The sequence below is a fragment of the Microplitis mediator genome, chromosome 5 (genome assembly GCF_029852145.1).
Source record: "Microplitis mediator isolate UGA2020A chromosome 5, iyMicMedi2.1, whole genome shotgun sequence".
In the NCBI taxonomy this organism is placed as follows: domain Eukaryota; kingdom Metazoa; phylum Arthropoda; class Insecta; order Hymenoptera; family Braconidae; genus Microplitis; species Microplitis mediator.
The window spans coordinates 129911-155877 of NC_079973.1; the positions used below are offsets into that span (position 1 = coordinate 129911).

Here is a 25967-nt window from a genome sequence, read left to right on the forward strand (position 1 = left end):
TATATTTATTTGCATTAAAAATATATCGCTACAGTACTCAATACTTGACTAGCATTCAAAAACATTAAGTCCATGATTATTATTGTATATTTTCTAGGCCGCAACATAAATATTTAAATTAAAACTGAATTAAAAAATTTTTTAAATTAATTTTCAAGAAGTAGGATTATATTAATTATAAATTTCTACTTTACTATATTTTAAATATATAAAATGCAATAATAATTAAATAGGATTTTTAGAATCCAAACAGATGGCGAGCATCCAATTCTTAAATGCTAACTTTTCTTAAATTTATGTCGTACCATGTACCTGAAATATTAACGTGGCACTTTACTGTGCTACGGCTAGTCTCCGTTACACGATTATTAATATATATATATATATATATAGAACGTATATACGGATTTAACGAGCATTTGATAATTAAAAAGGCTCTTGTGCAAGATTGCTTATAGTGTTATGCCGTATGCCGTATTTTTAAAAATAAAATAAGTGTTTACAATTTTAAATTAATCATACATATAATTATTATTTAAATATTTTATCATCATTTACACTTTTGGATTTTAAAAATTTTAGCTTTTAAAATGGCAACGGCACAGTTTTCTTTTTTTTTACTTTTTAAAAGCGTAATATTTTTTAAATTTTTATTTTATTAAAATGTATAAGTATTTTTATCAGCTTACGACTCAATCACGCCCATTACTCAGTCTTCAGGTAATACTAATTATTTTTAATACTTATTTTGTCAAAATCGGTGCATCTAAAAATAAGGAAACATTATCAAATTTTTTTTAAATTCATTACTTTTAGATATCAAGTGAAACTGTAGAAAGCAGAAGCTTCAAAGCTTTTATTTATTTTTTAAATTATTTATGACAGCAGAATTTAAATGATAAATTAAAAACATTCGATGTATTTTATTGAGTAGTTGTGATCTATTACAACTTATTGTCGCAATCGACGCTAGCCGAAAACTTAATTATTAAACAAAAGTTACAATAAGTAGTAATGAGCAAACAATAGAGTGTTTGTACGGAACTTGGGCACAATTTCAATACGACTCCTATTTTATAAACTATGTATTTATAATATATATATATATATTTATTTATATATTTAATCTACTTATTATTGCGTTTGATATTTCAATTCACTCTAGGCAGTTAAAGAAGCTACAGGAAGCGGAAAAATTTTAAAAATCCAAAAAAATATGTAAAACATTTATAAAATATATATAACTTATACCCTTTGGCATACAAAGTTTTAAAACTTTTTTTCTTTATCAACTATCTTACTTTTAAAAACATTTACATCAATAACATTTACAAAAAAGAAAAAATAATTATAATAATAATAAAACACGTAATAAATAAATTGTAATAAATAAAACACATGTAGAATTAATAATATGAAAAAAGAAAAAAAACAGAGCAAGCAATAGCTTAAAAAACAATATAGATATTTCTATAGGAATGAATTAATGCCACGGTACATTGCGGTATCAAGTTTTCGTTGCTTGAAGTTGATTAATTTATTTATTTATTTATTTATTTAAATAGGTAAGATAAGGAGTAAGATTAAGTATCGATTTAAATATTTATATAAATTTATTCCTTGCTATTACGTGATTGGGGATTATAGATCGAAGCTTGTAGCTCGTATAGCTTTTATTATAATGCGAGAACGCTGACTTTTTTTCCTTTTTTTTTTAAATTTATCAACGCATTTAATGCATTAATAAATTTGTTTTATTTTTAATTTTTAATGGCAAACCATTTAATTGATAATGTTTGTTTCAGTTAGCAATTTGCTACTTTCGTTTGTTTTAAATCACGAAAATTCATTTTCATTTTAGTGAATTTTTAATTTAAATATCACTAATCGGCTATTCCTTTTTTTTATGGACTAAAAAATTTTTTTTCAAGTACGTGAACCCTGTGAGTATAAATTATATTTATAATTTTTATCGCGTAAAAAAAACTTTCATAATTCGAAACGAGTAATTTTAAAATTAATTACCGTTTCTACAATATTTATAACGTTGGTGTTTTAAACAACCGTTTAAAAAATATTTTCCTTTTACAAAAGGACAATTATTTATTTGTCATTTTATTTAGACATTTTTTCAAAATTTGGACGAAAATATTTCAAGTGTTTTGTATAAAAACTACTGTAAAACTAATATTAACTGATAAATAAAACTGTAAAAAAATAATAAATAATTAAAAGTAAAAAGTATGTAAATACACACGTAGATTTTTTAAACTCTAGGGCAGGATTCATAACTATACAACTATATTTAAATATTGAGCGTATTTATATAAATAAGTCGTTGTAGGAAGTATTTGATTATTGACTGTATCATAACTATACGCACCCTCTAGTTTAAAAGATTTTTAGTTACAAAAATTTAATTTATTTGGGGAAGACTCGAACAAAAAGAGTCATATCTATATAATAATTACTTTACTGTGCGTGTGTATCAGTCGAATGAGATTATTTTCTTCCTTTTTCATTATAATTAAATGTAATAATTCATTTTTGTAGTCGGAATAAAGTAGTTTTAAATTACCTTGGCTTAATTGGTAGAAAATTTAACAATAGATGTTTCAATAAATATGTCAGTAATCAACAGAATATCCGCGTATAGTATAAATAGTCGTAAACACAGTAGTCGTAGCTTACTTTTCAATTTCAATTAATAATGCTTCAAGCTTCCTGCAAACATAAGAAATAAAACTATGTTACAAACTATTTTTTATTTATAATCTACTCTCGGCATATTTTACATGTCATGGAATAGAATAAAAAATAAAAAAGTTAATTTCAAAATCAAATCCACATTTACATTTTAAAATTAAAAAACTTTTTATGATATGTGACGACAGAAAGTTATCAATTTTATATTTTCAAAGCTTCTGATTTCTGTCAAATTTTTTTTTTCTTATTTGTAAAATAAAAATTTTGGTATGACCACGGTAATAAAATTATTTATCGATACCTCAGTGTCAATAAATTATTTAATTAAGGTAATTAATAAATAACTCAACACAAAATCAATAGCCGGCATACTAATTGAATTAAGTATGACTGGGGGGGGGGGGGGGGGGGGATTAATTGAATAAACAATTTACCTCGGAGAAAATAAAATGTTCCCGTGAGGGTGCCGGCTGTTCAAATGGCGAACTACTGATGTAACCCGGGGAGGGTGATTCGCTTTTCTCTAAAACTGGTGTTATGTTTGCATAACTGGATCCCGATGTTACTGAATTACGACCTTGTTCCGCTAAAATGCTTCTGTCTATTTTATAATACTCTTTGCCGCTCCGCGGACGCAGTGTTGTTGTCACAGCTCTGCCACCAAGTCTATAAATAAATAAAATTCCATCAATCAAAATAAAACAAACAAATAAATCAATAAGTAATTAAATTAAGTACCTCAGACTATCAGGAGTATCAGAAGATGAGTGTGAAGAGAGCGATAGGGTTTCAATGTAATCAGACATATCTGAAGTCCCACTACTGGTACTTCTTGAATCAATATAAGGAGTACTTGAATTTTCACCAGGACTGCTGTATCCTTTGTTACTTCCTTTGGGTCCACAAGCTGGTATGTCACCTTCCGCGGAAGATGATTTTGTTGGTATTTTAATTTTTTGAAATTGAAAGGACAATTCTCTCAATGGATCACTGGACTTTGATTTTCTTGGCAAACTTCCGTGATAACAAATTGGCGGTGGGCTTTTACGGCAAACTGAAAGAATATTTTGTTTTCTCGAGGACAAACTAACTGGAGTACAAGTGAATTCAAACTCAACAAATTCAGTATTTCGATGACTCAATGAACCAGTTGATACTCCCGAATCATTGCTACTTGATGAATCGCGATTATGTCCAGTTTTAGATGGCACTGATGAAGATCGACGTATTTTAATAGACGAAAATGCTTGTCCATTGATAGATTCATCGCACTCACGATTAACTTTTAAATCTGAACAAGCTATCATCATTGTCTGATCTTTAGTAAGATTATTATTTATTATAAGTGATTTTTCACTACTTTCGCTTGGACACTTGTGTATTGTTGACGATGAAAATCCAAGACTTGGACTAGAATCTTCTAAATAGTGAGATGACTCAGCAGAATAAGATCGCTTTCTCCACAACATCTCTAAACTACTTGTTTCACCGTGTTGTTGTTGTTGTTGTTGTTGATGTGGTTGTTGATTATACGGTAATTGTAATGGATCGATTAAACGTCGACGTAAGTATGGACTTGATAACATTGCTGATCCGGGAATACGTAATTCTGAATCAGATCGTTTTCTTCCAACTTCAATAAATGAGGAAGATAATGAAGATGAGGATGAAGCAAATAATGCTGGATTACTAGAGCTTTTAGTTCCACAAATACGAGAGATAACTTCTTTAGAACAAGCATTATGTGCAGACGGTTGCATTGGTAAATAACCAGGAAATGATTTTTTAAATTGTTTATTACTATTATCTGGATTCATTATTAAATAATTCATACTATTATTATCTTTTACATGCCCACATTTATTACATACTTTATCCTCAATAACTTGTTCCAATTTATTATTATCATCATTTTCATTCTGATCTGAATTATCTGGTTTATTATTAATAGAGTCATTAATTATTTCATCTTCATTATTAGTTGTGTCTTTAAAACCCTCAGCTATTTTAGCAATTTCCTCTTGTGAAATTCCCGTTCTAGCAATCAGATCCCGGCTATTTTCGTAATACTCAAGCGACTCGGTAAAATCGATATTTACGTAATTACGTTTTGATTCTGGCTGTGTATCAATAACAATTGGTTCAATATTTTCATAATTATTAGCTTTCTCTGATGATGTTTGTATATTATTAATACTAGTACTAGTACTAATACTAGAAATAATTGAAAAATCATCAGATTTATTATTTTTTAAACCACTTGGATAAATAGCCAATTCACCATTGGCATTGACAACTGGCATTTTACCTTCACCTGACAATTTAATTGGATGCACAGAAACTCCAGTTGGTTCAATACCAGCTCCACGTCGACAATAAGGTAAAACAAATCCAGCCCAGCTCATTACATTGTGACAAGGACAACCAATTCTTGATGATGATAAAGATGATGATGTAGATGTTGATGATGTAGATGAAGATGTTGATGTTTGTAATTTAGCAGGACATCCGCAGTGTTGTAACATAACTGCTTGTGGTGCTGAATGAGGTGTATCATAATTTGGATAATTTTTTGGTAATGCCAGACATTCTTTTATTTTACGTGGTGTATCGTAGTACTGATCTCCTTGATTTGTCGCTGGTTCTAACGACATATGGTGAGCTAAAATAGTCTTTGGAATGTCGTAGTTGTCGTAAGGACTCGATTTAGTACGTGTTGACACGCCAGATTTTTGTTTACACGTACACCGTTCATTTGGCAGTGGCATAGGAGGTTTTTTACTTTTTGCGGGTGGTTTTAGTGGTCGCGGTGGCAGACCCGTCGGGCTTGGTGATGAACATATTTTCTGAGACTCTTGTTGTGACTGATTAATTTGTTTTTCTTTAATTTGTTGAGGTTGATCAAGTTGATGAGGTTGATCAAGTTGATCGGGTGAATTTTTAACTTGCAAACAACTCGAGTCTTTTGATGGTAAACAAGGAGAATTTTTCGAAGATGATAAACAGACCGAGTCGGCATTCTGTGAACCAGAATAATCACTGTCATGGCTCGAGCTGCTGTAAGATGATAAGGATAATCTGTCGAAGGCGCGTGGCTGTTGTGAATGGCACGTGGTATTATTATTTAGATTAAGATTATTATTACCGCCAGAAGCAGGAGGACTAGAAGTTGTGTTTGTATGGTTTAATATGGTACTACTGCTGGTCGTATTTGTGATAGTAGAGGTCGTGTTATTTGTAGTATTAGTTAATGTTACAACAGAACTTTTAGATATTGCGCCTAATTTACTTATGCAGCTGGCGCATCTCTCTAAACCAGATGAATTTTGTCGTGGTAGAGAACCATTTCTCCACTCTGTCATTTGGTTACTCTGTTGTTGATTTTGTTGCTGCTGCTGATGATTATGATGATTATAATGATAATGATTATTTTGATTGTGATGATGGTGATCCGCTAGTTCCTGAGTTGATCCAACGGCATCACGGCAGCTGTTAATACTGTAATCAACGGCGTCTAATTCAACATGTCTACTTTCAGTAGAAGACCAGCAGGGTGATGTTGTTTCAGTTTTTGTGCCCTCATGATCTTTGTACGTCACAGATGATGTGTAAGAAATATTTGAGGGAAAAAAATCACTGGCACGTGTGTCTGAACGGATGAATTGACGTCGCGTCGGACTGTCTTGCAACGATAATTGTGAATTCAGAGGGCGTTTACGTGTTGCCAATTTACCCTCGGCTGCCAGTTGTAGTGTACGTACTATATCCTCACCCTGATCTGTTATTAGCACGTGCAGACCTTCACCACGGCCGCACCGTGAGCCACCCTCGAAACAGAAACGTCCCTCGACGACACCGTAACGGCGTAGATGCGCCAGTTCCCAAACGCCAACCAGCCGTGGCGGCACACCGATTGTCAAACAGAACCGACGGTCTTGAATGTGTAAGTGGGCTGGTCCGTTAGATACTTTGGCTTTTGAGGGTGCTGATGATATTATTATCAAAAATTGTTGATCTAAAATGTTTCATTTAAAACGATAATAAAATTTTTTATTTTCTTCCTAATTTACTTTCGGTAGTCATATGGAATTACTCATCATTATCTTTATTTTTAAAATAAATTATATGTTATCTTATCGTTGCCAGTTGCCACATGACTACTTAAATATATATATATATATATAAATAAAATTTGTTTACCTTCGCCCAAATTATTTGAAATCTTGACCTGCCATTGTATCAAACGCTCTCTGGTATCAAAAGCAAGCACAACTATCAAATCTTGACAAATAATTGCTATTGTATTAGACTCTTTATCAAGAGTAAATCCACTTTCTATTCCTAAAAAATGTTGTAAACTCAAGGATGCTTTTGTTTGTCCTTGCTTGTATCTGTCTTTGCTGTCTCCATAAAGTTGCAGGTGTAAACAATCTAAGCAAACAGACAAAATAATAATAATAATTATTATTTTTATATTAAATAAATTCAAGTCGCAATAAAATATACTAGCGTGATAAAGATCTATCATTAAGTCTATTGTATTAAATAAAAGGGCATATGAATAGAAATTTAATGGCTATAAAAGCTACTGTTACACAAGTTAATTTTTATGGTGAATGCAATATAAAACGAAAAGCTTTATAATATTTTATTGAACATGGCAGATGTCTTGATCCTCAGGACATTTTGTATATTTTTTTAACCATTCAAATATTACCGCAAGGCCTCTTCCTCATGCCTCACGGCTATAAGTAGTATATAGATATAAAAAAAAGAAGAAGAAGAAGTGAAGCAGATGTGTGACTAAGTCTAAAAAGATTTAGGGATTTTGTCGCACGCCGATGATAACTCATGAAGAATTTTCCTTCAGTTCGCGGTGTAGAGTCAAGTTTAAGGTTTTTTAGATTTAAAATAGACATTTTCCCTTCCTTGCCCTCCGGCCCCTTCTTAATATATCTTAGTATATCTTAGTATATCTTACTGCTAACCAGCAGTGTCCCCAGGTCCCCGGTACAATACAGCACATAATACAGCTACACTGGTGATGAACATTCGTTAGAGTTAGTTTTCAGTGGGTTCTAAATGAGGCGACGAGTAATCCCATACAATCCACATATCCTATTCTATATTTTACCCTACTACCTACTACTACTTTCAAACACTCACTCAATGAAAGTGACAGCTTTTTTTTTAACAAGACCTATGATATATTAACTACTCATATGTTTTTTATGGTTTCATTTTATTTAAATAAAAAATGGTTAAAACAAAACAAAAAAATAAAAAGATATTTATCACAGCTGCGCTTGCTGTTTTTCATTTTTTCATTTTAATTGTTTTATTTATCTGGTTATCGCTGTGCGTGTTGTTATTTTTTGGTAGGCGTTTTTAATATTTAAATTATTTACCTGCCACTGGAGACAATTTCCGCATAACGCACCATCGTGATTTCCACTGTAAAATATAAAATAATATTTTATATTTAAGTATTTAAATCAACATATCGAGTGTTTATACTCTAATTACGTTCAAGAACTTTATTTTTTTTTCTGCAAGTAAGAAAAAAAAATGAAATAAAATAAAAACAGTCATAGGAGAATAAAAAAAAGAAAAATAAACGTAATAAGAAAACGTATTTGTACGAGAAAAATGAAATATATTCATGAGTGTGAATCTTTTAGACTAGAACGAGTTTTATGACTAGAAATTTTTTGGAGCAGAAATATTTACGTTCCTAAATGTCTTCGGGCAAATTATTATGAATAATAAAATGATAAATCCGGAAATGCATTTTATTTAATAATAATAAAAGATAATTGTTTTTTAAAATAAAACATTTACCAGCTGTCATAATATATGACTGATAAAATAATATAAATTAAAAGTAATAGATTTGTTTTTAAAGAATATTTAACAGTAGCTCTAACAAGAAAAGCAATTAAAAAAGAAATCGATATTTCGAACACGCTCCAAATTGTCCGTAACACCCTATACAGTTATATACACACATATATATATGTATATACATTACATATACATGTATAAATTTATATATCTCAATCTGTATTGTATATAATAAATATATGGGAGCGTGTGCACTTGAAGGTCTCTTTATTCTTCTAAACATAAATCTTAAACATTTCAGTGGACAATAATAAAATAAAATAAAAAAAAATGTAAAAAGACGAAACATATAAGGCAGAATGACCCGACATAACAGGGCAATGCGGAAAAAAAAAAAGAGTGTCAATGAAATCAGAAGAAAGAGAGTGTAATCGCGCATCTGCCCGCGCGAACTAGCGTCGCAGCCGGCTTTACTTTTTATTATTATTATTATTATCATTTTTATTATCCCAAGAGAGAAGGATAAATAAAAAAAAGAGAAAGTAGAGTAGATGCAAGAGAGAGAAAAAAATTATAGCGATATGACTGGAATAATTATAAAGTTTAATCGGAAGGAAGAAAATGTCATTGACACGCGACACGAGTCATTATGTCATACATACATACATTTAAATTAGTTGGATTAAATAATAATTAGCAGGTGTCAGTAATTTTTGATATCTAATGAAATAAAATATAAAAGTACTCACTTTTTTTCCATCGCGAAATTTGACATTTCCCTCAATAATACAATTGTTATCCACCATTGTAGCCGTGATTTAAAAACTCACTGGCAGATGTTATTCTCATAACTTATCCACATTATTTTAATCACTAAAAACTCATGTAATACACTTTGTTTTAATAAAACAATTGTTTATGGTGACTTATTTATTGTTGACGATTATTGTTATGGCTGGATTTAAATTTTTTAATTTATTAATGTAAAGAATTACAAGTCATAGAGATCTCATAGTTTTAAAGCATCCATCTTACTACACTAATCGACTGAAAAACTCAAGACTCGAGTACTGAGCACTGAACCAGCGACTGGAACTGGAAGTCTGGAAGTCTGGACTCTGGAGGCACCAGCAGCAGCAGCAGCAACACCACCAACACCCCTAGTGGAGTTAGTAAGAGTGGGGATTTGTCTACCGTCTACATGTTTCCCCACTCATGTCTATTCCTCTACACCTTGATTCTATATTCTATATATTCTATATAAATTTATATGTGTGTGTATGAGGTTGATAACAACATGCGTGACAACTTACACTGAATTTTCTATATCTTGATGTTGGTACTCAAAAGTTAATTTTTTAATTCATGGTATTTTATATTTCAACATCATTGATAATCTTAAATTACCATCTATTTTACTACAATTAACTTTATTTACTTAAGAGTGTGGATTATGGATTTTAAAGTGATATTTAGAAAGCTACAATTTTAAAGCAAATTAAAATTTATCAATTTATAAATTTAAAAATCTCTTAAATTTACATTACCGTTATACAAAAGAGTTTCCAATTAATAAAATTATTCTTATCACTAAAGATATATGTTTAAATTTAATTTTTAAACTAATTTAAACTAATTGAAAAAAAGACTATACTTGATTGAACACGATGAAAGTTTATTTCGAAATGACAAATGTTAGATGCTTGTCAAGATATACTATTTTAATAAATAGTTTTTTTTTTTACACCGCCTATTTATTATTTTTTTATTCACATTCACAGCGTTTTCTAAAATATTATTAATTGATTGTTTTATTTTTATTACCTTATTATATTTAACTTGAATATTTTTTTGTATACAGTTACTTTTGTTGACTTTGTTGTCTCAAATAATTTTATAGCTTGGAGATATTTTAAAAAATAAATAAATAAATTATAATAAAAAAGTGTAACTTTTAAAGGTTTTAAAAATTCCCGCTTTAAATGTTATCATACATAAGCGCATGTACCTATAGTTGTTATATCAATGGTCGCTCTTTCTTTAGATTGTGAATGTCGTGAATTAAATATCCACTGAAAGCGGCCATTGTTGTTTTCAATTATCGCTGTTGGTTGTTGGTTGTCTATGTTCTAAGTCGAATTGTCGAATATCAGTGTCGACACTCGACAGTTGTGACTGGTTGTTGTGACTTTGTCATTGTTCTCTACTATCACTGATTTACTGATCACGATGTCAAGATTTAATATCCAAATAACATAAACTTTTATTTTACTTAACATTCACTTAAAAAAAAAATAATGAAAACACTGTAAATCTATTTAATATTTTTAAAAAATGAATCCTGAAGCTGACTTGTGTTGGTTCCATGGGAAATTGTCTCGAGATGACGCAGAAGGTCTTCTAAAAAATGGTAATTATTATTTATTGTTATATGAATTTATAAGTTTATTTTATAATTAAAAATAATTTTAGAATTAAATGAAGATGGAACATTTCTGGTAAGAGAAAGTAGCACATCAATTGGAGATTATGTCTTGTCAGTGCTCTGGAACCATCAGGTTCATCATTATCAGATTCGTAAACACAAAGAAGATGCATTCTTTTGTATAGGTAATTTTTTAATACTTAACGTTTTTATTTTTAACAATAAATATTAATTATTTATTTATTTTAGAGGATTCTGAACCACCATTGCATGGACTGGAGACACTGATAGAACATTATAAAAATAAAAAAGACGGTTCTGGTTTGCAAGTTAAATTAACAAAAGGTTATAAAGGAGAACCACCTCCTCCTGATACTCGAAGACATGGCAGAACAAATTTACTTCATCGTGCGACTGGTGAAGGAAACTACACAATAGTATCAGAACTTTTAAAATGTGGATACCGCAGTTTAGATGCAAAAAATGAATTAGGTCAGACTGCCGTTCATCTGGCAGCCAAAGATGGTATCGATGATATTTTAAAAAAATTAATTGAGAGTAAAGCCAGCGTTAACTGCCGCGATTCTGCTGGCTACACTCCATTACATGTAAGTATTTCAACTCGGCACTAAATCTCATAAATTTAATAAATATATTAAATACTATTATATTTTAACTATTAAGCTGCCAGGATCCAAGAGGTTGACTGTTTTTTTAATCCATAAAAATTTATTTTTATAATAAATTAAATTATTTATTTTTTTTAGTATGCATGTCAAAGTAATTTACCGAATACCGTAAGACTGCTTATACGTGGAGGTGCTAATGTTCAAGCAAGACACACATCAACTGGTAAATATAAATAATAATTACATTTAAAAAATTTTTAATAATTAAATTGTCTTATAGGAATGGTACCACTTCATGAAGCAGCAAGTGCAGGACATATTGAAGTTATTTTGGCCATGTTATCAATGAATGTTCCAGTTCATCCTCGTACGGTTGCTGATGATACTCCTGCTGATCTTGCTAGACGTAATGGTCATTACAAATGTGTTGATTTATTATGTATGTATTTATTTATTTTTTTGTTAATTTATTATTTATTTATTTAATTATTTTTATGTTAAAGGTAATTACGATACACCAGCATCAAGAGAAAGACGTTCAGATTGGTATCATGGTACACTAAGCCGTCCAGAAGCTGTAAATTTGCTTTATGAAAGTGGAAATAAAGATGGAACTTTTCTTGTGAGGTTTAGCGATCGTTCGGGGGGAACTTATGTTCTCACTGTTATGTATCACAATCAAGATTTTCATTATCAAATACAAAAGAAGGTAATTAATAATAAATTGTTAATGGAAAAATAATAGTTTGTATATTAATTATTTATTTGAATGTAGGGTAAATATTTATTTATTGATGATGGGCCGTATCTTGATTCATTGGAGCACGTTGTAGAGCATTATAGATGCATGCCCGATGGATTACGTGGTCCGCTCGTTTGTCCTATTCCTCCAAAGCCAAGACCTCCGGTGCCTGAAATGCCGCCTTCTATTTTTAATGGGGTAATTAATGCTTGATAAATTATTAACCTGCTGTAAGATAAACTTAAAAATTTAATTATTATTAATACTATTTAGAATACTTTGACAAAAAGAAAAGGATCAGTTCCACGAAGTTTGCCACTACAGCCACAGTTTGAATCACCAAGTCAGTCGTATTTTCAAAATTTATCTTTTCAAATGGATATCAAACCGGCATCTAAAGATTATACTCCTAGAGGTTCTTCTGTAGATACTAATTTAAATATAAATTATAATCCTACTGCTTCTTATGTTCATGGTAAATATTTATTTTTAAGTCATTTATTTATTTATTTATTATTTATAATTTCATATTAATAGATTTTATACCTGGTGAAAATTTAATTCTACGACAAGTTCTTGGGGAAGGTGAGTTTGGAGAAGTTTATGAAGGAGAATATAAAACTCCAGATGGCAAGACTGAATCAGTGGCTATAAAAACATTGCGAGATTCGCATAATAATGTTACTAGAGAAGAATTTCTTCGTGAGGCACGACTTATGATGAATTTAAATCATCACTGTATTGTTAAATTAATTGGATTCTCTGAAGGACCACCTATGTTGATGGTATTATCACATTGATTCACTCAATAATAATAATAATAATAATAACAATAATAATAAACTTTTATATATTTTGTCTTAGATTCAAGAACTAGTAAGATTGGGTTCAATGCTCGCTTATCTTTTAGAATTTTCTCATAAAATAAGTGCTAATTGCGAGTTAAAAATTTGGGCATCACAAATTGCTTGTGGAATGAAATATCTTGAGGACTTGAGACTAGTTCACAGGGATTTAGCTGCAAGAAATATACTTTTGGCTTCAAAGCATCAAGCCAAGATTAGTGACTTTGGTTTATCGAGAACTTTTGGATCAAATGATTATTACAGAGCAACTCAAGGTGGTAAATGGCCAATAAAGTGGTACGCACCAGAGTCTTATAACTACGGGACCTTTTCTCATGCCAGTGATGTCTGGAGCTTTGGTATTACACTCTGGGAAATGTTTACTTACGGAGAACAGCCTTATGGTGATCAAAGAGGCGTTGATGTAAATATTATTATTTTCAATAATAATTGTATTAATTAAAATATTGACTTATCATCATTATTATTATTATTTTATAGGTAATTAAATTAGTTGAAGATGGTAAACGACTTCCTAAACCCGATAATGATTGTCCAGATGAAATTTACAATGTAATGCAGAGCTGTTGGTCTTATTTACCAGAAAATCGGCCAACGTTTGGTCAACTTTTTGAATTCTTTAGCCGCGATCCTGATTACGAGAATCTGAGAGATGTCGTTGCTACGACAAATCTCAGCTGATGTCTAGATGTCATAATTTATCACTCCAATCAACTTCCAAAAAGCATTTTTTTGTAATAATAATTATTATGGCCTAAGAAATTTATCTCATTATTTAATATAAATATATATTTTTTTTAATCGTAAATTTTTTAAGATATCAATCGGCGTGTGTCATTGATTCGTGCCATTATTTTTTAGATTTATCGCTCACATGTACATATACATATATTATTGAGATAAATAAAATATATATATAAACTACTTTTTGAATACCGCGTGTAATTATTACATAATAAACATGACAATATATTGTAATGTAAATGATAAACCTTCGATTAGCGATAAAAATAATTTATTATCAAGGTTATATTTAATTATATTAGGATATTTTTAAACTACTTGAGTCATTCAGACTAAATAATTATGAGAAATATTTATACATTTTTTTTATATTTAAATGATAGTACACCGAAAAAATAGTGGATTGTGAACCAAGTGAAGAAAGTAAGTCATTCCAACCCACATGAAAATTGTCACCCGAGCCGAAGTTGAAGCTGAAAAACATGCAGGTTGAGATGACTTACTTTCTTCTCGTGGTGCACATACTTTTTTTATCATACCAGGACCAAAGTTCGTTGATGTAAAACAACATCAGAAAATTAAAATAATTTTATAATTACTTGAACTTACGAAACTTGTGCCGAAATATCAAATATTACCATAAAAACTATGTCACTATAGCTATTCAATATTTTCACTATGTATTATTTATATGAAATTACAACTTAATGAGTAACTAAAACATTTGATAAATTAAAAACATAATATTTCAAGTTAAATGATTAATATCTGAATCAATTATGTTTCTATTAACTATAAAATTTATTTTAATATTAAAACTCTGGATCGAAGTTAATGTGGATTAAAATGAATATAAAAAATATACTTACCGCAATAATAATAATAATTATTATTATGATTGATGTTCTTTAAAAAGTATTTTTTGTTTACATTAAAAGTATGTCGCGATGAGAATTGACAAACATAAAGAAAATGCTGATGCATTCTGTATAACAAACTCATATGTATACATATATATATATGAGTTAATTAATGAAGACCGTGACAAATATATAAAAGTTTAAAACTATTAAAATTTTTTATATTCCACAATTGATAGTATTTACAGAAAAACGTCATTTTATTTATTTTTATATTATCAATTTTTTTTTTCCTTTTTTTCAATAAAGTCTTGACATTGAAGTAGAAATAAATCTTAAATTTATTAATAAAAGTGGATCAGGTATGTAATTAAATAAAATAATAATATATATATTTAGTATATATATAATTTTAAAAGCTCTATTATTTTTCCATGCCAAATACAAAAATGCAATAAGTTTCAAATAAAATAATAATGTTATTTATTATCATTTACGTTATTTAATTCTATAATTAATTAATTTATTAATTACTAAATCAATTAATTAAACTAATTTAATTTTTGTTCTTTTAATAGATTTTTTTAAATTTAATTATAAATAGTATTTAATTATTATTATTTTTTTTTTCCATTTGATTTATAATATTTTCGTAATAAAAAATAAATAATAAGGGAATTCAATTCTATATACATTATCGACACCCGCATTATTACATTTTTATTTAATATTATTATTTTTTTTAAATTACGTTAAATGAGAGCGACTCTCGGTATACATATTTTCAGTAGAGTAATTACTAATTAAACTGATTTTAATTTATTTAAATTTAGTTTGTTCAAATTTATATTTAATTTTCATAACCAAATTATGTTAATTATCAAAATAAAAAAAGAAAAAAATCGTTATAAATAATAATAGCAGGTTAAACAACTATTGCCGGCGAAAATAATATATTTTTTAGCAAGCTCACACGAGATTCACAATAATATTTTATATCAACTAAACATATATCATAATCCCTTGCAAAATAGTTATTCTTAAACTCTATTGTCTTATAGTTTATCAATATTGTCAAATAATGCATCCGAAGAAAGAAAGAAATAAAAAAAAAAAAAAATTTTAATAATAGAAACATTAACTAATATACTACTTAAATTTTCAAGGCAATACTCTGTTAATAATAATTATTATTTATTGAGGAATCATGTTTAACATTCAATTAAAATTATAAATATCGCACGTATCCACTCGCATATTATTTAAACTTTTGAAATAATAAAACATTCGTTTTCACCCAGCTCACAAAAAATTAAATTATAAATTGATGTTTAGAAACAATAAACTTGTTCTACTTGTTGTTTTTTTTGTTGTTGTTGTTGATTAGCACACATGACAACTATCTACTAATAAATTACGTCTATCAACAGCACTTATAAATCTTCTCTTAATTATTTTTTTTTTAAATTTGAATCTAGTTGAGACACTTTATTCTTAATAACTATTACTGATTAATGTAATATTTATTACAATAATACGTCACAATAAATTACAAATTGTTAATAATATTTTAATAGAGTTAATTAGATTTATTAACGAGGAATGATATAAATTATCTTTATAAGGGAAGAATTTATAAGAAATTGAACAAGTTTTATTGATGAATGATTTTAGTTGTTATTATTATTATTATTAAAGAAATGTTGGGATGAGATGAAATCAAACTTGTCCACCAACATCGGCTTGATATCTCAACGATAGATACTCAGCAGCTTGGGTCATGCGCTTGATACTGCGATGAAGACCACGCAAATGACGGCGGAAGTTATCAGCAGCTTGATTAGCAAATCTGTCAGGTTGATCTTCACTTTCCAGTCCAGAGTCATTTTCCACTCCCATATCCGAATCAGAATCACTTGAGCTTATACTCGATATCACTGAAGATGCGCTTTGCATTGACGTGGTGCTGGGACACCGTGTGTGACCAAGTCTTACAGCAGCACTCTCCGCGGATGGTGTTGAATTTGCTGTTACAGTTGTTGTTGCTGTTGATGGAATAGTTGCTGGTCTTGATTTAACAACTCGACGATTATTATTATCTTCTTCTTCAGTCTCTTCGTCCTGAGCCTCAATACTGGACTTTTGTGACCACAGTAGCTCTAATTTCAGCGTATTGACAATATTGTACAGTCGATAGAGATCCGTATTGGGCATTGTATCCTTAATTGTACTCTTGCCCTTCTGGCATACTGTATCACCAGCATCGCCCACTGCAAGATCCAATAATCTCGATGGCACCAATATCGTTTCTTCCATTTCATTAACTGCTTTTACAAATTTTTCCATGCTATTTAGGATACTTGCATTACTGAATTCTGGTTCATCATTCCATGTTGTTCTCCGTATTTGTGTTCTGTAATTATAAATAATAATCATTGTTTAATTTCTCTTTAAATAATTATTTCGACAAGGTCATTATACGAGTATACAACAAATAATATGCCAACATTTATTATTTATTCAATTTGCGAAATAGTCACGTAATGGAAAATTATCTTAACAAATAATGGATTCATGTCACGTTGTGTTTTGTATTTTGTGTTTTGTCTTTAATTAATTCAATTCAATTTTATGGAACAGTTGGTATATAATATTTTTTCTTTTATTTCGGGAATTCAACAAAACATAAACAAATATTATTCAACATTTTTTTAACTAAATCATGTATTCAATATTTTAGATAATTACTAATTATTTTATTGTTAAAACAAAAATTAAAACAAGTCTGTTATTTTTTTTTTTTTTTTTTTTTTATTTAAATTTGCATTGACGTTGTTCATTTTTTTTTTTGACTAACATGGAAATTAATTTATTTATGGTAGTGGTATTTCGATGCCAGTAAAAATCTTCCAGATGAGTAATAAAAAAAACCCAAATTTAAAAAATATATATTTTTCGAGATTGGAATCCCGCCAGATTGTCAATAAAAAGTACAGAGTAAAGTAAGAATGTCGTGAAAGAAGAAAGGCAACAACTTGATGTACTCTCATGTCCAAGGGCATATACATCATCAATACATTAGCCAAATATACATATTATATATACTTAAATTTATAAGAAATTCAAGATCCTGGTTGCCTTCGAAAAAATAAAAAAAAAGAAAAAAAAGTAGCACGGCCTCGATTATAATAAAGATTTCTCGGGTTTATATATTTAAAATTATATACATGTCATCATGATAAAATAAAATACTTCCGTGGATTTCCCATGAGTAAATACTAACGAATAAAGTCATTACAATGATTTCTTAGTCATGATGCAAATGTAATTGCAAAAAAATCCAAAGTCTATTGTTTATATTTTTTATTAAGTTAATAATCCAAATGATTTATGAGTAGTTATTGAAAAAATAATAAAAACTAAACTAAACAATGTGAATAACCTTACAAGTTAATAAACAATAATTACAATTAAATTATTCAACATGACCCATAGTATTATTCTTGTCATTGTTTGTTAATTAATTCTTAAAAATTAAATTCACAAAATGATTTATTTTTTTAAGTTCAAAGAAAAGGAATTGACCTCGGCTAGACTTGGCTCAGTCTCTTCCGTGAGAACTTTGACCGTTATTACTATTACGTTATCATAGTACTTTCAATTGTCATGATCATATTTATTTACTATGTATTGACATTAAAAGAGAATTTAATTACTGTCAAATAAAAATTAAATAAATAATGCATCTGAATACTGCACTCGCGATAATTATAAATTAGTGTGAAAGTTCACACTCTTACATATTTATGAATGAAATCAAAGCCTTTAATTTTTAAATTTAAACAATCCATTATTAATATCTGTCGATAAATAATTATAATAATTTATTTATTCAAAATATATATTGACTTCAGATAAAAATTAAAGACTCAGACACAATAAAAAAATTAATTAATTAATTCAACCTACAAAATATACCCAATGTCTTTCACTTTTTCCTGTATATATTTTTTTTAAATTATTTAAACTTTTAATTGATTTAAAAAAGAATAAAAAAATTACTAAAAATAATACGCAAAAACTAAACTAATGAATTAATTATGTGTCCTCGATAAAAAAATGTCACAACAAGTGAAAATTTATTCAAGATCGTCGAAAGTGTCCTTGGAAGGTTATTTCAATTAATAGTTAAGTATGTTACATATTATATAATATACCAAAATAATTCACCAAACTCTGCTACAAGTTAATTAATGATGATAATAATAATAATAATAATAATAATGATAAATGTATGGACTATTGAATGCCGGCTGGGTATTGTGATGTGTGATGCGTGTGGCGACGTTGGGGCTGTCGGGGGCAGTTACTTGTCTATTATTTATTCACGTTTACTTTCTTTTTCTTTCTTTTGCATACTTATTATTATCATCGTGATAAATTCAAAGGGGATGTAATATGTGTGTAAAGTGGGAAAAACGGGAGGCAAGTCGAGCGTGCAGTTGGTATAATCGAACAATCACGTCGTCGAGGAGTGGTTTACTTGTATTACACACTGGCATGTACCGTGTTGTACTCGTGTCATCGACATAGCACTGAGATAACTCGAAGCTCGAAGCTCGAAACGAGATTATCATGCCGACGACCGTCTGGTGACCGAACCGGATCAAACCAAACTGCTCTGTTCAGTAATTATTTATTTATTGTTACTCGGTCTTTGTTTTTTATTCCTTTCTTGAGCTTCTTTATTCACTCTTTAATGCATCGGTTGCTGATGCCGATGCTAAATGGTACAAAGTTTATCGATTTTATCGTCGTATCGATTGGGGTCAACGATTTAAACCATTGTTATCCAACCAGAAGTCTGATAATCAATGTTCTATCTATATTTAACTCTTTATTGCTGTTGTTATTATTTTCATTTTAAATGCTGACGTTTATTATTATTTTTTTTTTCGAGTTTCATTTTCATTTGAAAATAAATTATAAAATTCATTTATTACGATTTTTAAAAATTAAACCTAATAAAGTCATCAACCACACAGTGTTTTTTTTAGTAATGCACTGGTGAGGTTTCCAACGCACTGCTGGCAGTACTCGCTGGTGCTTTTAAAACTCAATAACATTATGCAATTGCATCGCACAATTTCATTGGGATTCCATCCTCATATATTATTATTGCATCAACTTTACTTAACGTTAAAAGTTAAATTATCAAATAAATAATTCTATCAATTATCACCTTCAAAAATTTCTTTTTGTTTACTATTTTTATAAATTTCAATAAAAAATTTAAAAAATCAAATTAATCTACTGACCTAAATTTGCTAAACAATTATCAAGAGGTAGAAAAAAAAAATAATAATAACCGTAAAACTACATTTAACTTCTTTGATCGTAAAAATTTTTTTTTTAGACAAAAATGAAATATTTTTGTTAAAAAATGACCCAGTCTACCTTGAAAGGTACAAGGACCTCAAGGATGAAAGAGTTGTAAGTATTTTCTATGAAATGTAATATACAAATAAATGTATCATATATAATTAGTTACAAACCGATTCACATAATAATAATAGTGTGATTCTCCAAGGTCTTAGAAAGGTGTCATGAGTTTATTGAGCTAATTTAATTCTGACACAGTTTGGTTTGCAAAAAAAAAAAAACAAATTAAATTATTATTATATCTTCTATTCAACAAGTTAATATTATTAATAAATAATGAAGCCTGATTTATTTAAAAATCCCAAGACTTACAAGTTCATTATTTCATAATAATAAAATTTATAATTAAAGTTGTCTTGTCTATAGTTCATATGCCAGTTTTTACGTATAACATTTTAATGTATTTCTGGAACATTCTACAAACTACGAATATAAGTATTAATCCAACTTGTAAGAATTTACCACCACTATAATCAATATGAAAACAACTATTGCTGGTAATATCAATATAGTGGACACATACATATGTGTCAGTAATTACGTTATCGTTCGCGGGGAGGCGAAGGTTACGCGAGAGTTGTTCGAACTATTTGATCAGTACAGAGGACGTTCTTTACTTTCTGTCTATATGGTGATGTTGTTGTTGTTGTTGTTGTTGTTATTATTATTATCATTATTGTAACAGGTATCGCGTAATAGCAATCTCGACGAATAGTATATTATCTGATATGGTGGATTAAACGTTACCAGAACGCTTTTGATCCGACACTTTCTACTTTTACTTTTTACCGTATCCGCCTTACCTACAAAAATCTACTTACTCATCTCTTACTATTATTTTATTAATTTTAAAATCTTATTACTCCCTTTATTTCTACAACATTTTTTATTATGTAATGACCAATAGTTTTTTTTTTCTTCATTTAAAATTTATCAAAAATAATTTATGCTGAATAACTTTTATTTTTAATAAGCCTTGTCATTATAATATTACATTAAGAACGGAGGTGTTTCGTCAGATATTTACCTACGGCTAAGAATGACCACCAGAGAGCTGGGGGATAAATAAATTTAAAGAAAGAGTAAAAAACATATTATGTGTATATAATAACAAAATATGTTTAAAGTATAGTAAGTCCAAAGTTTAATGTGTCGGACTAATAAAATAAAATAAAATCTATTGGGTATTTTGATGACATAGCTTCAGTATTTAATTTAATATATAGAAGACACACGTGCTCTCTCGTAATATATTTGATGGTGTGAGACTTAGAGAAAGGTGTTTCACTGTGTCAGAATGGCATTCTCAAGGTCGCTAAACTATACGCTCGCGCAATAAAGATTATTGATAATGAAATAAATATTTAAATAAATAATTATCATTTAGTTTTTTAATAAATTTTTAAATGTTTAATATATTGGTGCCCGTTCTCGTTTCTTCGAGCCAAGTAAAAGATTTAAATAAAATTTTATCATCCTTGTTAAATATATATTGTATATATGGTAACAGGTGTACTAGTTTCATTTTTATTTTCTATTTATCAGCTGTAGCAAATTTGCTTCTACATACTTTTCAATTTATTATATTTTTTAATTTTTTATCTGGCCAATAATTTATGTTAATATTAATAACTGCGTCGTAGAAAATATATATATATAAATAAATAAATACTGTATAATTTTATAAATATGTGTATACATATAGATCACCATTTTTTGTTTAAATTCTGTATTCGTTTCTATATATATATATTTGCTTGTCGTTATTAGTTGTTAAAGAATTGAGAATTATAAGAAAAAAAGAAGCGGAAACGTATGAGGAATAGAATATATACAAGTAAAAGCATATTACGTAATTGTATAATTGAGTCGCGCGGTTTTAAGTACACATGCACCAAGTGACGAGTGTAGTGCAGTTCCAAGTAATATAATATGTAAGGATAAAAAATGACTTTTCTTCTAGTATCAAGATTATATCAATGGAATCATAAGCACACGCTTGAGTAAGAAAACCTGCATCATTTTATCTCGGTCTCATTACTCACTTTATTATATCTTAGCACTGATTCTTTCCTCTTTTTTTTATTTATTTTCCTACTTTTCCGATTCTTATCAAGTGTTAAAAATGATAACCTTATTATAACTGTCATTTATTATTTTTAATTTGATTTTTATTATCGACTAATTAATACAATTTCAGATAATAACTTTTTCTACTAAAGAGGATTTTTTTTCCCCAAGCAATCAGTATGATAAATTTTTTCCCAGCTCTAATCGTTTCAATAAAATGTAATGCAATTTTTTAATAATAATTACATGATAATTATTGTTTATATTTACTAATTTGTTATGTAAATTGATAAAGATATTAATAATTTAAACTAAATATGCAATTAATTTATTCATCACACATTCGACTCGAGCTTGTAGTTTATTTTTAAATTTTTTCGGTTTTTACCGGATCTATAATTTAATAACTTTTTATTTTTTCATTGCATAATAAACGATAAAAATTTTTTAAACTCGAATTTTTTATATAAAGAGATAAGGAAAGTCGCGTGATGTTTATATAGTTGTAGTGAGATAACTAGTTGCCTAATTTTTCTACTTTTTTTTTTTTTTTTTTTTTTTTTTTCAAGTCCAAAATTTAAAAATATTAAATTTTCAACACAACATTTATTTTTCTCAAAGTATCAATTGTACTATTGCGTCATGGAGAATTCGCATGACTGGAAAATACATACATGCATTTAAATATATACGTAATCTTTGTTTTAACGAGAATTATCTTTCCGGAAAATAAAAAAAAAAATATAAAAAATCACGAACTATGATTTCAGAAATTTAAAGTTACTACCGGGTTCGCAATGACTATCTCACATACTTGTAGTTTATTAAATTTGTAATCATTACCCCATTAAATCCCTTACTCTTTAAATATCACCCTAAACTATTATATCATAACCATAATTATAAACTACTTAAAAATAATAAATAATTTAAATTATAATGTTAGCTATCGTACAATGACCAAGTTTTTCTTGGAGAAAGTATTTCCATAATTTGAATTTAAAAAACACCACGCAAATTATCGTGAAAGTATTGCGTCAATTAAACTGTATATACATATATATATATTTTATTTATTTAAAAGTCTGTAAATTAACAGAGTTTGAGTATTTGGATGTTATTATAAACATAAATATATGTAAACAAGAATGTGCTAAATAAAATACACATTACTATTATACTGTTATTATTATATCGTTGGCCGACTTTGTCTGTTGTTACATGTCATAAACCGTTAAGTGGGACAGGGCTCCATACTTTCGAACCTTATTCCAATCTGATGATGATACAAGTGGATGATTCGAGTTATGTACTGTAATTTTTTGTCCTGTATTGTATATTGTACTCATTTTGTTACATTTCGTTAATTTACAGTATAAAAGCTCCGATAGTACGAGTGCTTGGGTAATAAACTCGCACGATTTATGATCTTGCGTTATCTCGGATCTTACGATCTCTAATGAAGATTTAAATTTATGGTACATTAGTCTGCGAGTCAAAGACCCAGTCATGGTCAAGTAAAATTATTATTATTGTTATATTCCTACTGACCTAAACCCTAGACCCCCTAGATTCTATACTTACTATAGACATAATACAAATTTTAAAAAAATAATGATAATAGACAAAATTTAACAACTCCATAAATTATTTGTAGATATTTTTAGAACTGAACTTTAGTTTAATTTATGGGACGGATTATTTCCTCAAGTCTCAATGTCATTTTTAGTTTAAAAAAATAAATAAATTATTATTTATATTTTATAAATAATAATGATACTGAATAATTTAAATATTTAAATAGGATTTTATGAGTTTGTGATGAGATTTTAAGATCCATCTGCAAATTTCAAGGCAAAAAAAAAAATAGAGACTGAGATTAATTTTAATATTAAATTACAATCCCACGTGGGCTACGCCAATCAAATTCGTTATCAAAATTATATTTTTATATTATTTAAATTTAAATTCATCGAGTATTTTTATATGTCAAGTGTTTCAGTAATCATAATAATGACTCAACGTATCCAATTATCAATATCAAATTTAATTACAAATTAATTAATTAATTTGTTGATTAGTCATCAAAGATATCACCGCCTTTGATTCATTTTTCGGAAACTATAAGATAAAAATTATTAGAGTAGGAGTAAAAATGAAAAATAAAAAATAAAAAAGCCAAAGTACTATTGCTTTGGGTACACTAAAACAACATTCCAAAGAATCTACTGCAGCGCTTTTCCAAACGGACTTGTTGTGTAACACCAAAGCGACCAAAGCTAGCCTCTTTTTTTCAATAGTTTTACTATCCCATCAATCTAAAATCTTAACTATTTTCTCTGAAAATTCCCAGCCTCGGGCGATGACAAAACTATTTCATAGAGAAACGCCCACTAAAAAATTTGTAGACGTCATTAAAGCTCTAGGCTCCATTCTTATTGATATACTTTAAATAATAAAATGAATAAATTCAAAAATGAAGCCGCGAAAATAAATAAGCTTGGGTACGCTGTCTCAATAAATCGCCGGTTAAAATAATGCTCCTACAAAAATCAATAAATAACTTATAAAACAATAAATGAATCGAGGTGGCTACTCAATCAATCCTATAAATAAATAAATTACAATAATAATGATAATAAAAATGGAGTCGAATTTGTTTTAAAAAAATGGAGAAAGTTTTTGGTGTAATTAAGTAAATAAAATATTATAAAACTAACCTGTTATTCTCAACATTCGTCGACATGTCACTATTGTAATTCATCGTGGCACTATTTTTAAATTAAATAAATAGTAATAATGAGGATTATTCTGGATTAATAACGACACTTCTTCGGTGAATGTGAATAAAACCAGATGGAAATTCACTTGGCTATCCACTGAGATTTTATTATTTTAATTAACGAGGACTGTCGTCGTATCTATTTACCAACTTTACTTTTTTAACCAATATTTTGTTTTAATAATAAACAAAATAATAATAATAATAATTAGTAAATAAATAAAAACGAATCGTTATTTAAATTTTCGCGAGGACAAACTCTCACGTACGAGACTCAAGACGAAGTGACTACTTCTGGCTCGGTTCGAAATTTTATTCTACAATAAATGAAACACGGGTTTACGGGTGTGTGCTCCGCTGTTCAGCTAATAGTTGTATGTATATGTCTATATATGTGTTGGTGTAACTAATCTACAGTGAGTATACTTTTGTAAAATGTATAGTTTGTGCTGACAACACACACAAGAGCAGACAGAGACAGTTGAAGAAGAAAAAGAAGAAGAAGAAGAAAGGCGTGAAAAAAAGGTAACAAGAGTACAGTGGGTACAGTGCTAGTGATTTAAAGCGACAGGCAGAGGAAGCGCCATTGCGGATGCTTTTATAAACCAAGGGGTAAAAATTTCTTTTGGAGTGGGGGTTTATCGAATTTTAAATACTTAATTTCCTTTAACGCTCACGTCTTGACAGAATGCATCGATTAATGTTGATAGTAATTATTATCAATTGATCTTTGTACTTAAATAAAATAACTCATTACTGATTAATAATTAAAATAATCGCGGCTCCATTTAAAATGCTTTCAAATGACGCGCCACGTGAACAAGATGGCGCTCAAGTCCCGGTTAGTTTTAAACGTG

At 28.6% G+C, this 25967-nt stretch overlaps 3 protein-coding genes across 3 annotated transcripts; 1 reads left to right on the plus strand and 2 right to left on the minus strand.

The window, feature by feature from the left end:
* Positions 1 to 1706: 1706 nt before the first annotated feature.
* On the minus strand, positions 1707 to 9942 carry LOC130668102 (serine-rich adhesin for platelets-like). Its single transcript, XM_057470182.1, has 6 exons — positions 9300 to 9942; positions 8115 to 8160; positions 6907 to 7137; positions 3445 to 6721; positions 3141 to 3372; positions 1707 to 2724 (listed from the first exon to the last, which is right to left on the minus strand). The coding sequence occupies exons 1-6, from the start codon at positions 9354 to 9356 to the stop codon at positions 2716 to 2718; spliced, it is 3852 nt and encodes a 1283-aa protein (XP_057326165.1). The 5' UTR covers positions 9357 to 9942; the 3' UTR covers positions 1707 to 2715.
* A 679-nt stretch (positions 9943 to 10621) lies between these two features.
* LOC130668103 (tyrosine-protein kinase Shark) lies at positions 10622 to 14136 on the plus strand. The gene is made up of 11 exons (XM_057470183.1): positions 10622 to 10960; positions 11023 to 11160; positions 11225 to 11583; positions 11743 to 11827; positions 11885 to 12043; positions 12108 to 12313; positions 12380 to 12544; positions 12620 to 12821; positions 12884 to 13131; positions 13211 to 13615; positions 13693 to 14136. Exons 1-11 carry the CDS (start codon positions 10885 to 10887, stop codon positions 13891 to 13893), a joined length of 2244 nt encoding a protein of 747 aa, XP_057326166.1. The 5' UTR covers positions 10622 to 10884; the 3' UTR covers positions 13894 to 14136.
* A 1616-nt stretch (positions 14137 to 15752) lies between these two features.
* Positions 15753 to 25685, minus strand: LOC130668105 (uncharacterized). Its single transcript, XM_057470185.1, has 2 exons — positions 25049 to 25685; positions 15753 to 17229 (listed from the first exon to the last, which is right to left on the minus strand). Exons 1-2 carry the CDS (start codon positions 25090 to 25092, stop codon positions 16536 to 16538), a joined length of 738 nt encoding a protein of 245 aa, XP_057326168.1. The 5' UTR covers positions 25093 to 25685; the 3' UTR covers positions 15753 to 16535.
* Positions 25686 to 25967: the final 282 nt, after the last annotated feature.

Excerpts from the sequence above, each read along its gene's own strand:
- LOC130668102 (XM_057470182.1), bottom strand. The coding sequence starts at position 9,356 with ATGGTGGATAACAATTGTATTATTGAGGGAAATGTCAAATTTCGCGAT. Across the intron at positions 6,722-6,906 it reads TTCAAATAATTTGGGCGAAG|ATCAACAATTTTTGATAATA; the intron begins GTAAACAAATTT and ends GAAACATTTTAG. Across the intron at positions 3,373-3,444 it reads GATACTCCTGATAGTCTGAG|ACTTGGTGGCAGAGCTGTGA; the intron begins GTACTTAATTTA and ends ATTTATTTATAG.
- LOC130668103 (XM_057470183.1), top strand. The coding sequence starts at position 10,885 with ATGAATCCTGAAGCTGACTTGTGTTGGTTCCATGGGAAATTGTCTCGA. Across the intron at positions 11,161-11,224 it reads AGATGCATTCTTTTGTATAG|AGGATTCTGAACCACCATTG; the intron begins GTAATTTTTTAA and ends TATTTATTTTAG. Across the intron at positions 13,132-13,210 it reads AAGGACCACCTATGTTGATG|ATTCAAGAACTAGTAAGATT; the intron begins GTATTATCACAT and ends ATTTTGTCTTAG.
- LOC130668105 (XM_057470185.1), bottom strand. The coding sequence starts at position 25,092 with ATGAATTACAATAGTGACATGTCGACGAATGTTGAGAATAACAG. Across the intron at positions 17,230-25,048 it reads ACGAATGTTGAGAATAACAG|AACACAAATACGGAGAACAA; the intron begins GTTAGTTTTATA and ends TTATAATTACAG.